Below are 16,093 nucleotides of genomic sequence, written 5' to 3' on the forward strand. Positions count from 1 at the left end.
GTTTATCTGACTTTCTGGAAAGAATAAAAATACTGCTTTGAAACTTTCTACAAAAATAGTTCTCAGCCTTTCAAAGTCTTACCACGCTGATGCTGCTGTAGATGTTAGGAATCACTGTGTTTCTATGGACAAAGATCCAACTAGAAGAAATTTTTATCTGTCTAAAGCTGGTAGGGGTCATTATTCCTACATCATAATATTGCCATATGAATGTAAGTATTTCTGTTGATTAATGTGGTGAAAGGAATAAATTGTTTGACACTTTGTATTTTCTGTCTATCAGACAATTGCAGGAAATGCCTGTAATACTATCATAACTGCAGATTTCAACTTAATTGCTATTCTGATTAAAGCTATAAATAAATATACCCATTTTAAGAAATATCAGTCAGGCTATTTATGCTTCACTGCAAATATGAGAGGAATAAAGTCCCCTGAGAAGTGCTACTACTTTTATTACAAAAAGAATAAACTCTCAGCTACTTCTGTTGGATAACACTTCTCTTGTTATAAAGACAATTTTTTAATGTATTTAAACTTCTTAGTTAAAAACCTTTGAACTTATGGGATAAACATAATAGTGAGTTAAGTAATTTAATTTTTTTTTGCTTCATTGTGAGAAACTGGAACAGGTTTCCTTGTTTCTCCTATTTCAGTGGAATATTTACAGTGCATTTTCTTACCAGTTTGCTCATCTTGGCTGGGATAGAGTTATATGTCTTCATAGCTGGTATAGGGCTGTGTTTTGGATTTGTGCTGAAAACAGTGTTGATAACACAGGGATGTTTTAGCTATTATTGAGCAAGGCTTACATAAGATCAAGGCTTTTTCTGCCTCTCAGCCTATGCCACCAGTGAGGGCTCTGGAAGCGCACAAGAAATTGGGAGGGGACACAGCTGGGACAGCTGACTCCAGTTGACCAAAGGGATATTCCAGATCATATGGTGTTTCATGCTTCTTATAGAAAGCTGGGCGAAGAAGGAAGAATGGTGGGACATTGGGAGTGATGGTGTCTGTCTTTCCAAACTGCTGTTACACGTGATGGAGCCCTGCTTTCCTGGAGATGGCTGAACACCTGCTTGGTGTTCAATTCCTTGCACTGCTTATGCACATGGCTTTTGCTTCACCTAATCATCTGTCTTTATCTCAATCCATGAGTTTCCTCACTTTTACTCTTCTGATTCTCTCCCTCCTCCCACCAGGGGTGGGGGGTGAGCAAACAGCAGTGTGAGGATGAGTTGCTGGCTGGGGTTAAACCACACCACCAGCTTTTCCAGTCTTAAACATCCATACTGCATATTGCATCCAAACCACGTACTTTTTGTGTGAAGGTGCTTACATGCTTGTAAAAGTGGATAAAATTATATCAGAATCCAAAGTTATCCAATACTATGGATTAGTTCTAAATTTCTTCCTTTGCTCAAGGAAAAAATGAAAGATAACTACGAAATTAATCACAGAAAGGTACTGGGAAATAGAATTAAGGTATGGTTTGCTACTTTCAATATCACTTTAATTTTTGCTATTTCAATGTTAAATAAATATCCTGCTTAACATTTATTCTTGAACAGATTTTAGCAATAGAGCATTCTGGCTTTCTTGACAATGCAAGGTATTCATTTACATGCTTGCCTTAGAAATTTAAGTGGTTTCCAGTAGTAGTATTATTAGCTATTCAGAAAAATAAAGTAAAAGAAACTAAAGAAAAGTAAAATCAGCAAGTTATTTCAGTCATCAGTAATACTTTCAAATAAGGAAAAATATACAACAAATTTTATTTTTATACATACAAAATTAAGTACTCATGAAAAAAATCCTGAGAACAGGAATGAGAAGAGCATCATGTTTGCACTGTTTATGTGAGAAAGCATTTTTGACTATTGATTAAGCATACATTATTACAATCTTTAAGAATTATAATCAGAGAACATTAAAATTTTGAATGTTCCTCATAAAAAGACATTTTTTATGCATATAATGTCTTTATAAAAATACATTAATTATGCATTAATTTAAAAATTGGGGCAGTTTTGTACACAAAAAATCCCTTCATTTTGCATACCAGAAGGTACAACATCAAGAACTGTAAAATTGTGAATTTACTGCAAATATATTTCTCACTTAACTTGCTTTTAAATTACTATATCTTGAAAATAAAATGTACTGCAGTCATAAAATTATTTTCTGCCAATTTTTGCACTCTGAGGTACTACCAATAGTGTCATTTATTATACAGATCCTGATTTGCAAGTAGATTTTATCTAAAGTAAATGAAAACACCTAAATATTCCCTCAGTCTCCCCTTTAGGTTTTAAACAGTGAAAAAACTACAAAAGTTGTTAACTTTTTTTGGGAACTTCTAAACATAGAGAATACAAGGTTTCAAATTGATCCTGTATGTAGCTGAAGTTTCAACTCCATTTCTAAATCCCATTTTACCCATATGAACCTTAGCAATATTACTAAAAGACATTTTTGGTTTTGCTAGGAATTGAATGTATTGAGCTAAATCCAACATAATCATCTGCTTTGCTCATTTGACTTGTAATCAGGAGCCTTACATTAATTTTTTAAAATAATCTTATTTCTAATTTATCATTTTGAGGTTTTGTTAGCTTTTAAAACAACCATTCCAATATTTTGTCTTAGAAATAAAATAATGAAAAATATCTGCAATTAATAATACCTCAAATTTAGCATGTCTCATTTTCTTTTCTACCATCTTCTTTCAGCTCATTGAGCATTCTGGATCTGTTTTAAATTCTTTTTTCTTGTTCATGTTTAATTAATGATTTCAGTAAAGTTTTTTCAGCTCAGAGATTTCCAGGCATTTTTCTGTAGTAAGACAAATACTCAGTATATGAAATTCAATATTTGTGTTGCTTATGGACTAAATTATTCATGATGTGTTAGTCAAGCCAGCTGCTCAACCAACTCAGGAAGAAAGACTACACTAAATCCCTCAGATTTCTGTATTCTCAGACAAAGATTATTTTCTCCTCAGCAATAAGATGCAGCAGACTTAACGATCTTTAAGAAACTCTAGACCAGCTCTTCCTTGAAACATACAGCTAATAATTTCTATTATGAATAGTCTACATTAGGATTTACTGCTTAGACACCCCATACTTTCATTAGTTTGACTACAGGTCTGTGATCTCTGTATGCATGCAGGTGATAATATATTGCAAAGACATCAGTCACATAGCAGCAATAGTGATTAGTCTCAGACTGCAATTTTGGAAGAAAAATCTAATTATGTTTTCTGCCTGAAATCTGAATTCTGACATCTCCTAAGCTTGCATTTTTGATGATCATAGTACTGGCAGCAGAAATGTGTTCAGTATTTAATTGATTTGTAATTCCTTTTCCCCAACACACTAAAAATTATTTAATATTCAGAAAAAATTTTAAACTGGCTTTCTACCCTTCAGTTATAACCAAGTCCTCCCTATTCCTCCCCCACGTCAGGGTACAAAAACCAAACCAATAAAAGAGTATAGCATAGTTGAAGTTTGTTTTCCTTATCACTAGATAACACTAAAGAATGTATTAAAGAAACAATCAACCATGTACACACACATTCTCTGAGGCTGTACATTTGATACAGAAATAAAGAAACTGACTTTTTCCCCATTCCTCTCGAATAAACTAAGTAATGGAATTGGAACATTCATTGGTAGCATCTGTGGCAAGTAATTAAACTGTGGTATTGAAATCACTTTCACAACATTAACTCTTCTTCAAAGCTTATGATTTAACAAACCCATTTATTATAATCTTCAGTATTATTTTCTGTAAGTGGACCCATGTTATCTTTTATGACACTGTTAAAATTATAGCTTAATTTGTAAATATGCCCACACTTTTTTGGCACATATACTGACTTTTGTTGGACTCCTTGTACAACCAGGTCTGTCTTTGAAACTGGTACTAATTTGACCAATTGACTTATCAAACTGATGTATTACTGATTCAAATGTTATTCACTTTAGGAAAACAGCAATTGTTTTAAACCCTCCCACCCCAGCTTCTGCCTCCAGTGATATCTTTTCACAACAATTTTATCAATCTATGTATTTTACAGAGAGGCTGAAATGAGGGCAAAATCTAAGATGCAAGCTAGCTACAAAATTCTACTGATGCACAGATCTACATTTTACTTCATCACAGTACGCTCACTCTCCAGAAAAAGAAGAAAAAACATCTTTATTTCAAGATAAATCTCTTCTCAAATTAAATGTTAAGTTTCTAGATAAAGTTAGGCAAGATCAATGTCTCTTAGAGTACCTTGTACTTTTTCTTCTTTACTCCTTGAGGAAAAAACTAAGTTCATAATTCTGAGAGCCATGTATATTTTGCACTATTGTTAAAATACTACATAAGAAATAAGAAACGGTCAAATTGCATTCAAAAGGTCAAATTGCATTCAAAAGGAAGTGAAACAAAAACTTAAAGAAACCCAATCACATTAAAAAAAAAAAAAAAGAGAGAAAATATAAAAAATACCCCAACACTAGAAGCAATAAAAAGGTTGGCCTTTGACAAAATGTTCTTACTGGCTAGTGTCCTTTTGTTTGAAGGCATATTTCTTTATTTGAATCTCTTGGGAATATTTTTTTTTTTTTTTTCTGAAAGTGATAAATAGGAGATTAGGTAAAAGCACTACAGATGGAACAAATGGAATACAAACATTATTCAGTCAATAAGAACTAATAGCCCATATTTGAAAATTACTGGCTTTTTATTTTTTATTGTAGTTACCTATTAACTGCAGCTAGCTGTAGTCTACCAAAATTGATGTAATTTTCATAAAACTCTTATATGAGAATAAGTACAGAGAAATGGAACATAAAAGAAGCATTTTTTCCCATAAATAATGTTCTCCTGATGCAAATATGATCTTCAGTCTTAGAAGTAGACACAAAAGATGGATAAGAAAACATCACAGAAGGGGAACTGTATTTAAGCACCTTTTCCAGATATATTTAATGTTTAAATGTTACAAATATTAAATATGATGAATTCTTTGAAGACATACACAATCTCTGAAATGTGGATGACTCAACCAGAATTAGAAGAGAAAATGTTTATAATTTTGTGCTTGTCTACTATGCTGAATCAACCTAAGGGAGAAGGAAGAATGCAGAAAACAACACTACACTACAAAAAATAAGGACTTAACATTATGGAGGGTAAGTCTATCCCGTCTCTTAGACCTCCCTTTTTCCTTCCTTCTTTACTTAAGAGTGACAGATTTCAGTGACATCATTAGCAATAATGGTTTTTGCTTTTAAAACTACCTGTTGTTAACAATTGTTGAAATTGATCTTTGGCCTCATTACTTTCAATAACTTATGGTTGCCTGACCTCTGGAGGCATGATTTATGGAACACCAAAAACTAGCAGCAAAGCTCAGTTCATGAGCCTTTCACAGTAGTTTCTCTCCCCTGTCCAGTTGTGGAGAGGAGGGTAGGGTGGCTTTAGTAGGCATCTGGTACCCAGCCAGGGTCAACCCACAACAATAATCTACAATCTGACAGTCAGTAAGAGAGAAAAAGATATAAACCTGCCAAATAATGACTATAGATCATATGACCTTGTAAAAACATAAGCAAAAGGCAAAACATGTCTTCTCAAAACTGAAGACATCATTTTATGCGATTGTAGCTCAAATGTATTACTCATTTAAGTATGGCGCTATTTCAAAGGTCAAGGGAAGATATCCTCTTATTTACATGACCAGACCTTCTAATTGATTTAACAGTTAATATAATCGAGTTTATCCATAAATATCTGTTTTCACATGGACACAGTGTATACATTCTAGTGGGGACATATATGAAACATATATTCTCATAAGCGTTTCACAAAAAATGCATAGAATAAGCAACAGAAGTATAGCATTTTTATGAAACTATTGTTCTAAGTATTTCACAACACAGAATTAGTTTAAGAGAGGCAAGGTCTTTATTTTCTATGCATCATTATCATTCCCCAATAATTTTATGACCACATGAAGAAGTGATTTAATTAATGAAAATCCACTCTTCCACTAAATAATTTTACCCTAAAATGTTTAGTAGTGAACCATATGCTCAGTGTATCATGAGACACTGAATAAAAAGTCAGGTAAGTTGCCTGTGTGTTGGATAAAGAAAGAGTATTATGTTGTCACAACCTTTTATTTGAAAAGCACCTCGTAAGAGCTTCAAAGCCTTTACTGGTATTTACTAAACTTTACTGATAATAAAATGCATTTGGAAAAGAATGTCACACATAACTATGTTAAGCAGTTATCACTTTCACTTGTTTACATGTTTACAAATGTTCACATGTCATTTATCTACACAAAAAAATCCCAGGCATATTGACAGGACTTTTGGACAATTCTAGAACTATCTAAAAGGCATAAGAAAGAAATCCTTTGGATTGTATCTTGCACACTGCATTGAAGTATCATATCTTTGTTCAGGTAAAGTATCAGCTGACAAGCTACATCCACTGCCTGAGAAGCCGCTATAAAAAAAGTCAAAAAGTTAGCTTTATGATCTATATAAGAAAATCTTTAAAATAACAGCTTATTGTGTTTCTACTGGCTATACTCCACTAATTGTCATTATACAGGCAACTGAAATTTAAAGCCCAAATTTCTCCTACATTGGTAAGTTAATAGAGGAATATGGAGATCATCCTCGAAGCTTGATCAAAATTCATTTTTTGTGGACTGAGAAGTTATTAATTCTTATGGTAATTAATTTTTATTTACTTGAAATTAACATAAATATTACTTTAAAAATATTGTTAAATTTCTTCACATTCCCTAATTTATATTATTCTGATAGAGGTTGGTGTTCAAATCGAGTGATGCTTAATCCACTTGCACAAAACCAAGCATTTAGCACCATTTGAGATGCCACAAGGTGTTTAAGAATCCACACAGAGCCAGTAAATATAGCCCTGGATTTATGAGGAAATGTTTCCAGAAAAATTTCTTGGAGCCAGGCAGCACGATAATCCGTGGAACTTCTCAAATCAGCACACGTTTGCTCCTAAGTGTTGGGAAGTGCACTAGATCTTCATTGCCTATTGATGCCATGAACATTTTTTGCCTTTTCTTTTATACCCCGTTATACCTTTTTTACAACTTCTGTATTCCTAGTGCTTTTTGCATACATTCTTGGACTTGCTTGCCAAGCTGAGAGACTAAACATTTTAGAAGCTTTGTAGCTAGAGATCAGTGTGCCCCAGACCCCAAGTTCCTCTCCAGAACACATTCTGTAAACCAAGATAGAACCATGCAGGGGAAGGGTCCTTGGGGAGGGAGGCTCACTTGAGCCTCTCATTGGGGAATCTTTGATAGATATGCTAATTAGTAAGACCTATAATGTTATACCCGATCTTTTGGGGGTGTGCATTTGACCTAGATGTGTGCACCTAAAGATCCTTAAAAAAAATACCAAGGTAAAATCCCTTTTCCCCTTCTAACCGTGTGTGACTCTTGATTCTAAGACCAGGAAAAGGCATCACTATAGTGAGAGGTTAGGAATCTAGCTGTTGTGGAGAAGCCTCTACTCATAGGTGAGTAAGAAACTGAATCATACCTTCAGTCTTTTCAGATTCAAGTTATAATCTCCTGGTATGCAATTATTTAGAAATGATTGAAAGAATTCACAAAATGGTGTAGAGGATGACTGAGTTTACACACATACTTAGGATTTACCCCAGACCAGTTGGTAGGAACCAATCTTAAAAGCCTAGAACTCTACTCAGGTGTGAGTTCTTATTAGCTGCACTTGTTTAGTGACACTGGAGACAGTCAGAGAACTGAAAAAGCTTCTCATTTAATATTATCAATCACACTGCTCTCAAAGACAATTTTAAAGATTGACTGACATAGAATGATACCCTCCATTTTTGCTAAGCAAAGAAACATTCACTTGTTTCCTCTAGCTCAATATATATTGAAAAGGTCAGAACTTAATGAACCTGTCTGACAACTGCCTGGTTAATTGGGTTTTTTTTTTTAGCAGTACAAAGAAATAACTCCTTGCCAAATGCCAGCTGAGCCCTGGAAGGAATTTACAAGTTTACCTCATCATGTCAGTTATCTAAGCTAAGATTTAAAGGGTTTCGACTCAATTATTACAGGCAAATTCATATATATTTTTCAGATCATGTACAGTCAGATGTAATGTGTGAATTCTAAGGGGATTTAGAGGCTCAGTGCTTCCTACAAGTTACCTACAGCAACTCTGTATAAATGAGACAACTCATGTGGATCTGTTTACTTTCTCTCCAGTGGCTTACATGGTATTTACTTCATTTTATAAGGACTGCATTGTTTCTGCTCCTGGGCAAGAAATCTAATTTAGATGCCTATAACAGGTTCACTGGATCTAAGGCACAATGTATTTAATACTCAAAGACTATGCATTATCCTACTGATGTGAGTTGCAAGCCTCTGAAAGTGATATTATTAAAAGTGTTGCAGAGGAAAAGACAGTAATATCTCTGCTTTACTCTATGATATTTTTTAACTCTCCTACTGTTACAAGTGGATGCAAATAACAGCATTCATAAACCCAGCACACTTCTGAAATACAAGTTAGCTTTAATTTAAGCATTTCTACCATGAAATATTTGTGCTCTTTTTATCATGCACATCTGAAAAACACTAAAACAGTATCACATCCTCATCTTTACTGTCATGTTATTCTAGGTACTCAGTATCATGTTAACTTCTAACTCTTGCTTGTAATTTCCTTCAGCAGCCCAAGTACCATCAGCAATTTCTCAGACTCTTAAAAACACCATAAAAATAATGTTTTGCCCAATAGAAGCTGCAGAATTCTTGGCTCATGCTGTAGTATCAACATTAACAGATACATTACATTGTGTACAGACAAACAGCAGCAACCAGCTTTTCATCTTAGTAAACATGATTACATCATTAGTAATCAAAATAGGCAGAGGCTCAAATACACAGCTGCATTGCATCAAATGCTTCACAGCACAGCTTGAGTCAGGGAATAGGAGATACAAACACAGAATAAACTATTGCGTTTTGAGAAAGGTGGAGAGAAAGATAAGGAGAATTCAGTGGAATAGATTCAATCTCTTCTACACCATGTGCCTTCATGGCCAGAAGTTAACATTTCAGCTTCAGCTGCAAGGTTAGACTTTTGTCTATATCCAATTAGTGAGGATTTAGATGAACTGTTTTGCTCCCTGAGGGGTGGGAATAGCAATCACTGTATCACGTCATCAGAGATTAAGGTGAGAACACCTTTAGCTATTCTCTAATCATACCTTAATGGATATATCTTTCCAAAACTATAGATTTTCACTTCTAAGGAAAAGGTTCCTAACTACATTCTACTATGAAAGAATTAAATAAATTCATATATATATGTGTATGCCCATGTGTATGTGTAACGTACATTCATGCACTAATAGATGCTGGGGGCCACCCAGCTGGAAAGTAGCTCAGCAGAACAGGAGCCAGCACTGTGCCCTTGCCTCAAAGAAGACAGGTGGTATCTGGAGCTGCATTAGATAAAGTATTGTCAGTAAGTCAAGGAAAGTGATTCTTCCCCCAGTCTCAGCACTGGTGAGGTCAAACCAGGAGAGCTGTGTCCAATTCTGGACTCCTCAGTGCAAGAGAGACATGAACATACTGTAGAGAATACAGTGAAGGCTCACGAAGATAATGAAGGGACTGCAGCACTTCTCCTATGAGGAAAGGCTGAGAGAGCTGGGTCAGTTCATCCCAGAAAAGCAGAACCTTTGGGAAATCTTACCAATGTTCATAAAGACATGAAGAGAGGCTGCATAAAAGAGACACCAAGGCTCTTTTCAGTGGTGCCCAGGGGACCAGAGTCAATGGGCACAAACTGAAACACAGGACGTTTCTGCTAAACATCAGGAAACATTTTTATACTGTTAGGGTGACTAAGCACTGGCACAATCCTTGGAATTACTTAAAACTATTTAGATACAGTCCTGTGCAAATGGCTCCAGGTTATCTCTGCTTGAGCAGAAGTGTTGGACCAGAGGTTATCCAGAGGTCCCTTCCAACCTCAGGCATCCTGTCATTTTGATGCTGTGACTATGTATATGTTTATCATATCATATAAAAAAAAAAGACATATATATGTATATATACAAACACACACACACCTGTATATAAACTGTCTGTAGTGTTTTTGTTTTGCTTTACATGTACTAATTTTGTTGGGATTTTTTAACATTAAAAGGGTTTAATTTAAAATTCATTCAAAAATACTGCTGAAAATTGAGGGCAAGAGTGCCACCACTTAGCCACAAAAGTAGCTTCTCATAATTTTTTAACAACTGACTAAATGTCATTTTAAATATAGTTTTTGCTTGTTTCTTAACTTGCTTAATTTACTCTCTGTACAGAATGCTATTAAAAGTTACAGTGAAAAAAATTCATTATAAGCTTGCAAATTAACGATTCAATTAAATAATCTAAATACTTCAGCATTAATAAGCTTTAGGAGTGCCACCAAATTTTTACTCTCTACAAATCCCTTAAGAACAAAAATGAGCATAAATTATGTTTTCTGTATGGATCAACATAAAATGTCTGGAACACCTATTGGAAAGTATTCTTATTATTATATTAGCTATTATATTGCCTATTACCTATGTAACTACTTATTATAATGTGAAATAATTTCTTATATTGGCCAAGCCACCAATATTTGCTTTTTGACTTGAATGAAGAAATACGAACTGTTTTAATTCAGAAGATGGTTCCAGGCAAATCAAAGAAGCAAAAAAGTTTCTATGGCAACATTGCAGGTTCTATTATTTCATTTTCAGCTTCATTATAGTTTCCTTTTAATGTGTTAATACTAGCTTGACTTCTCCTAAATTCATCTACTGGATTATGAATCACATTGTTTGATATTGTAGTACTTAAGTCTGACTACATTGCCAATATAATTATTGCACCTTGAGAGTGAAATGAGGTATCATGAAAACCCAGGATACAAATTTAAAGCTTCATTTTAAGAGGATCTCAGTACAATCTTTCCAATCTGTTAATAATCTCTGTAGTCTATGAGTTCATATTTTTCAAAAGAATTTAAAAGTAAGGAATATAAATCGGGTTTTTTTCAAAGGTCCAATGATTAGCTGCTAATTTTGACCTGGCTTCTTTCCAGAGAGCTCTTCAGTTAATTTCCAGTGCAATGAAAATGACAGAGGGTTTTATTTGATATATATTTAAGTATAAACCACAGCAAGAAAAAAATCCCCTTTTGGTAATAAAAAGTAAATTTTCACTTTCAGGTCTCAATAATTTTTTGCTGAAATTTTGTTATATCTTATTTCTAATTTCAAAAAACACCTTGCTTTTTTAGCATTATAGTTGATATATTTATGAAGCAGTTCTCAAGTACAGACCAGCACCAGTGTGTAAGACTTAATTTCCATATTAAATAGAACAGAATGTTCAAAAGAATTGCCAGTATATCACTATAAAATATTTCTTTCTAAATCTCCTTATAAACAGTTTTTAAACTTTTTTCTTTTCATGTACCCAACTCAGTAGTCACCTACCCCCTTGCTATATAAGTGCAGCTCAGCAATAGCCAAAACACGTGTGTTACCAGCATGTGTAAGAGACTGAAATGGTTAATGGCTTAAATTGCTAAAACCATTGGAGGACTTTTGCCCACAGTAGAAAACTGCAAAGATGCAGCTGTTCATCTGGGACCATGGAAACCCATCTCTCCATCTCTCCCCAAATATGCCTACTGTCTGGAATTCGGACTGTGAGGGGAACTTGAGATAAGGCAAAGGGAGCACTCCTCAAGTGATACTGGAAGAGAGACTGGAATGCTGGTGGCTCAAACAATCAGGGACAAGCTGACCTGTGCAAAGTAACCTCCCAGGTGCAGAGAGCAAGCACAGCTGACACCTCAGGCTGTAGCTGGGTGTTGAACCAGGTAAGGACAGAGGCAAATCCTTCCATGCACATTACTGTCTCTTTGTCTTTACTCAAGTGACTCAGCTGTGATAACTCCCCTTTTCGGAAGTACTGGGGCATCCACATGTAGCCTGAAGGTATTGAGCTCTGCTGATGGGCCATAATGGGTCTTAAGGGACTCAAATTCATTGATGTAATAGGCAGGTGTATCTTAGAAGGTGACAAAGACTCCCGAAGTGTCCCAGGATCTACAACATTACATTATCCAGCTGAAATTCTCCACTCCCAGGGAGGTACCTGGGCTTTCCTACCAGAGAAAATATAAACCAAGTAGCTTTTTTCTCCTGTGGATTTCCTGGGATTTCCTCTGTCAGCTGGTGATCCAGTCTGAAATTTTCATTTGATCAATATGTGGTGACCATCACTTCAACAGACATCAAAACAAGTCTCATCTTGAGGCCTACAGGTGGTGAAATTTTTCTAATCTTATCCCTTCCTTCTCTTTCTTATACATTTTCTTAAGTGACATTTTTATGCTTTTATATTGTAAATAGCTATATGCCTGTTTTCCTGTGCAACCAAATTGTTCTACAATAAAGCCTACACATGCATGTTTAAAAACACCAGTCATTCAGTGTTGTTTCATTCTAATCTGCCCCAAGGGATCTGTTAACAAGATGGGTTACTTTCACCTGTTTTATCAGTAAGTGCAAAACACAGCACCCTATCAGCTGCCATGAAGAAAGTTAACTTCACTCCATGCAGACCCAGTACACTAAGTGAAAGGAGAATGATCGGTTGTATGGAATTATGGAAAAAAATTGCTACTTAGTTCTCTGGGAAAAAAAAAAAAATCAGGAGCAGAAGCCTGAATCACAGATTCATAGAAGCATTCATAAGAAAGGAGATCCAGCTGACTTCCAGTGGTCACCTAGGTCAACTCACATCAGGGCTTCTGCCAACACTGGATTTAGTGATCTGGTCTAGTTAATTCAGGAAAACCTTCAATGAAGAAGATCACTTAGCCTTTGAAAAAACTGCTACATTTGTTCATTGCATTCCAAGTGATTCCTCCCCAAGCCAATGTCCAAACTGAACTGCCCATGCTGCAAGTTGGAGTGTTTGCCTCTTCTTACATTTTGTGGTGCGCTCAAGAATGTGGTTCCATGATCTTACCTTCAGACCTTGAGCTGCTATTAGGTCATCGCTTAGTCTTCTTTTCACTAGACTGAACAAGCCCACTTCTTCTGCTTCTCCTTTCCTAGCTGTCATACCATCTTGGTAGCCCACCCCTGGACCTTCTCCAATTTTCTCCTATGCCCATCAAATTGTGGAGTACAAAACTGGAAACAAAAGTGCAGGTGCAGCCTTAGCAGCACCAGCTATTATGGGAATAATAACTTCATATGGCCTGGTGACAGAATTTTTTGTGTTGTTGAACAATATAGAGTTTTCTTAATTCATACTGTTGACTCATCCTCAGCCTGGTATCTGTCATAAGCCCCATGTGGTTTTTTGTTGTTGGTTTGTTTGTTCTGTTTAGATTTTGCTGGGTTTTTTACTGAGAATATTTATTATTCTGCCTGTTATCCTTAGCGTGTTATGAAATCTGCAGTTACTCCTCTTCAGTTTCACAACTCTGCCCTTCTTGTGTATTGTGTGTTGGCCTAATCCTCAAAAGAGATCACTCAGGGTGAAAGGCTACCACCCATTTTTTCTGATTCTGAACAGGTTTGCTTTTAAACACACAGAGTATTCAGAAGTTGCAGATTATAAACTGATGAGAGTTTTCACAAGAACACAATAATGATGACGATCTTGTTGTTATGATGATGATGATTGCATAATTCTAAAAATACCTGAGGTGGAAGGAGTGGTAATCTGATATAAGCAAGCAGCATACTTAGGTCATTGCATCGCCTCTGCATATCATACTTCACCCACATCATTAAGGCATGGAAAATGGTCTCTTCATCAGGAACATTCACATCATCACTGGCAAGAAGTTTATGGAGTTCTTCAGCTGGTAGAAGTAAAAATTCTTGATTTCTTATAACTTCCATTATATTCTCCTGTGAAGAAAAAGGTATTTCAGATCCAGTAATATCCAGTAATCCAGTAATTTCAGATACAGCAAGAAAATAAAAAATAACTGTTAAAGCTAATAAGCCATAAGATTAGTCTATATCTGCCATACCCAGATATGGGTATGCTCTGCCATACCCTTGCAGCTCATGAGAAAAACGAAACATAAACGATTAGAGTTCAACAGACATAGTTGCAATTCATATATAAATATATTCTGAAAAAAATATGAAGATTATATGATAATACTGTAATTAAAAATTGTCAGAATTAGTAAAGGCTGTTGTTTGAATTTTTTATAAACTCAGTTGTAGTTGAGCACATTAAATATATTGTGAGTCTTTACATGCACATACTACATTTTCCTGGATATTTTCTCTGTCTGATCTATTTCTTAAATAACTTGTCAGTCATACGTAGTTATATTATGAATATCTAGATTTCTGTCTACACATATGAGGAGAAGATAGCACCATGAATTAAGGATTATTTTTTGACCTTGATTAGAACAGATTGTTAATATCCAGTTATCATGCAAAATGTTTACAGCAATTAAAATCCCACAGTATTGAAAATTAATACTGTTGTGGTTTAGGAATGGTACTCCCCAGTTCAGTGCTCCCACCAAGACTCTCCAAACCACATGACACTCTCTTGCTCGCCTGCTTTTTCCCTCACCCCTCCTCCCTGTGGTGGGCTGGAGAGGAAAACTGGAGGCACAAAAGGTACAGGCCACTGGTTGAGATAGGAACAATTTACAGGAAAAAGCAATGAGGTAAGGAAACAAACAGTAACAGCAACAATACTAATGACAGCTGGTACAAGAAAGGAAACGATTCACACAGAACCACAGCCCCCACACCAACCCCCCCATCCCCAATAGACAACACCAGATGGATCCCTCTGTCACATTTACTTGACTGGAAGGAACTGCTCCCCCTTGGAAGAGACCTTTCCCCTACACTCCTGGCAATGACATAAGGTTTTACAGACCAACTTCCATGTCCTTGCTATGCCCCACTCCTGCAAAAAATTAACCTTGTCCTGGACAGAACCAGGACTAATAAAATAGGTTTTATAAACTAAATTGGTTTTATAAAATTATTTTATAAACGACAGAAAACATAAACAACAAAAAAAGTGTTGCATTTAGTTGTCTGAATCCTACTGACTGAATTAAGCACTCCCTGAACTACCTACTCTACATCAACAGGACACAGCAGAATCACAGTTCTACAGATACTTTTCTCCAAACATTTCTTGTGGGGTGCTTCATATCTGTGGAGAAATTGTAAATGTGTTTTCATATTCTTGATCCACAGACAATTATAAGACGAAAGTGAAGTAGTTGAAGACTGGAGGCACAAGAAAAAAGAACAAAATTTTTATATAAACCAAAAATGTAAAAAGTAATAGAGGGAGCAGTAAGTTACAACATCTAATAGATAGTAATGAATTTCATTATTCTGTTTTGGATAGATGTTGTAAGATGAGAAGTGGGGAAAGTATGACAAAACGTCAATCAAGGACTTAAGTGTAATAATATCAAAACTGAGGGAAGTGGATAATACCACTGCTACACCCACTAAATTCAGTTTTTAGTTGAATTTAGCTATCAAAATCCAAATCAATGCTATCTGTAATTGCTTGTTTGGGTCTGCACCAGGAGAAGGACTGACTGGTCATTGGAAACTAAAATAGAACTAACATAGTATTGCTAAGACATTATAAGAAATACGGGAAAAAAATGTGCAAGACTTGCAACATCAGAATTATACTCTGGCTCTAGTATGTGACATGCTGTCCTTCCCTGCCTGATGCAATAGAAGGAAACTCTTATTTTAATTCTCCAACTTCATATTTTTTGAAATTTACTGCTTAAGCATATTTATTAAAAATTAACTGCGTACTATTTTATATAAGGTAGCAGAGATGAATAATGCAGACATAGACATGACAAAATCACGAGACAGTAGATACTTGAAATGTGTAATGTAATTACAGATAAAATACATAAGTGCAGATGGAATAAATCAGATATATTTA

The 16,093-nt window shown here is 35.3% G+C and overlaps 1 protein-coding gene across 2 annotated transcripts in view; it reads right to left on the reverse strand.

Moving 5' to 3' along the window:
- KLHL1 (kelch like family member 1) overlaps window positions 1-16,093 on the reverse strand; it is a gene marked incomplete at both ends in the record, with an annotated part of 190,081 nt that overhangs the window by 50,988 nt on the left and 123,000 nt on the right. For both annotated transcript variants that reach the window (XM_082279274.1, XM_082279273.1), the window contains one exon: window positions 13,822-14,034. In XM_082279274.1, the coding sequence (XP_082135400.1) occupies window positions 13,822-14,034 (213 nt within the window). The remainder of the gene's footprint in view (window positions 1-13,821; window positions 14,035-16,093) is intronic.

The sequence above is a fragment of the Coloeus monedula genome, assembly GCF_965178545.1.
Source record: "Coloeus monedula genome assembly, chromosome: 3".
Lineage (NCBI taxonomy): Eukaryota > Metazoa > Chordata > Aves > Passeriformes > Corvidae > Coloeus > Coloeus monedula.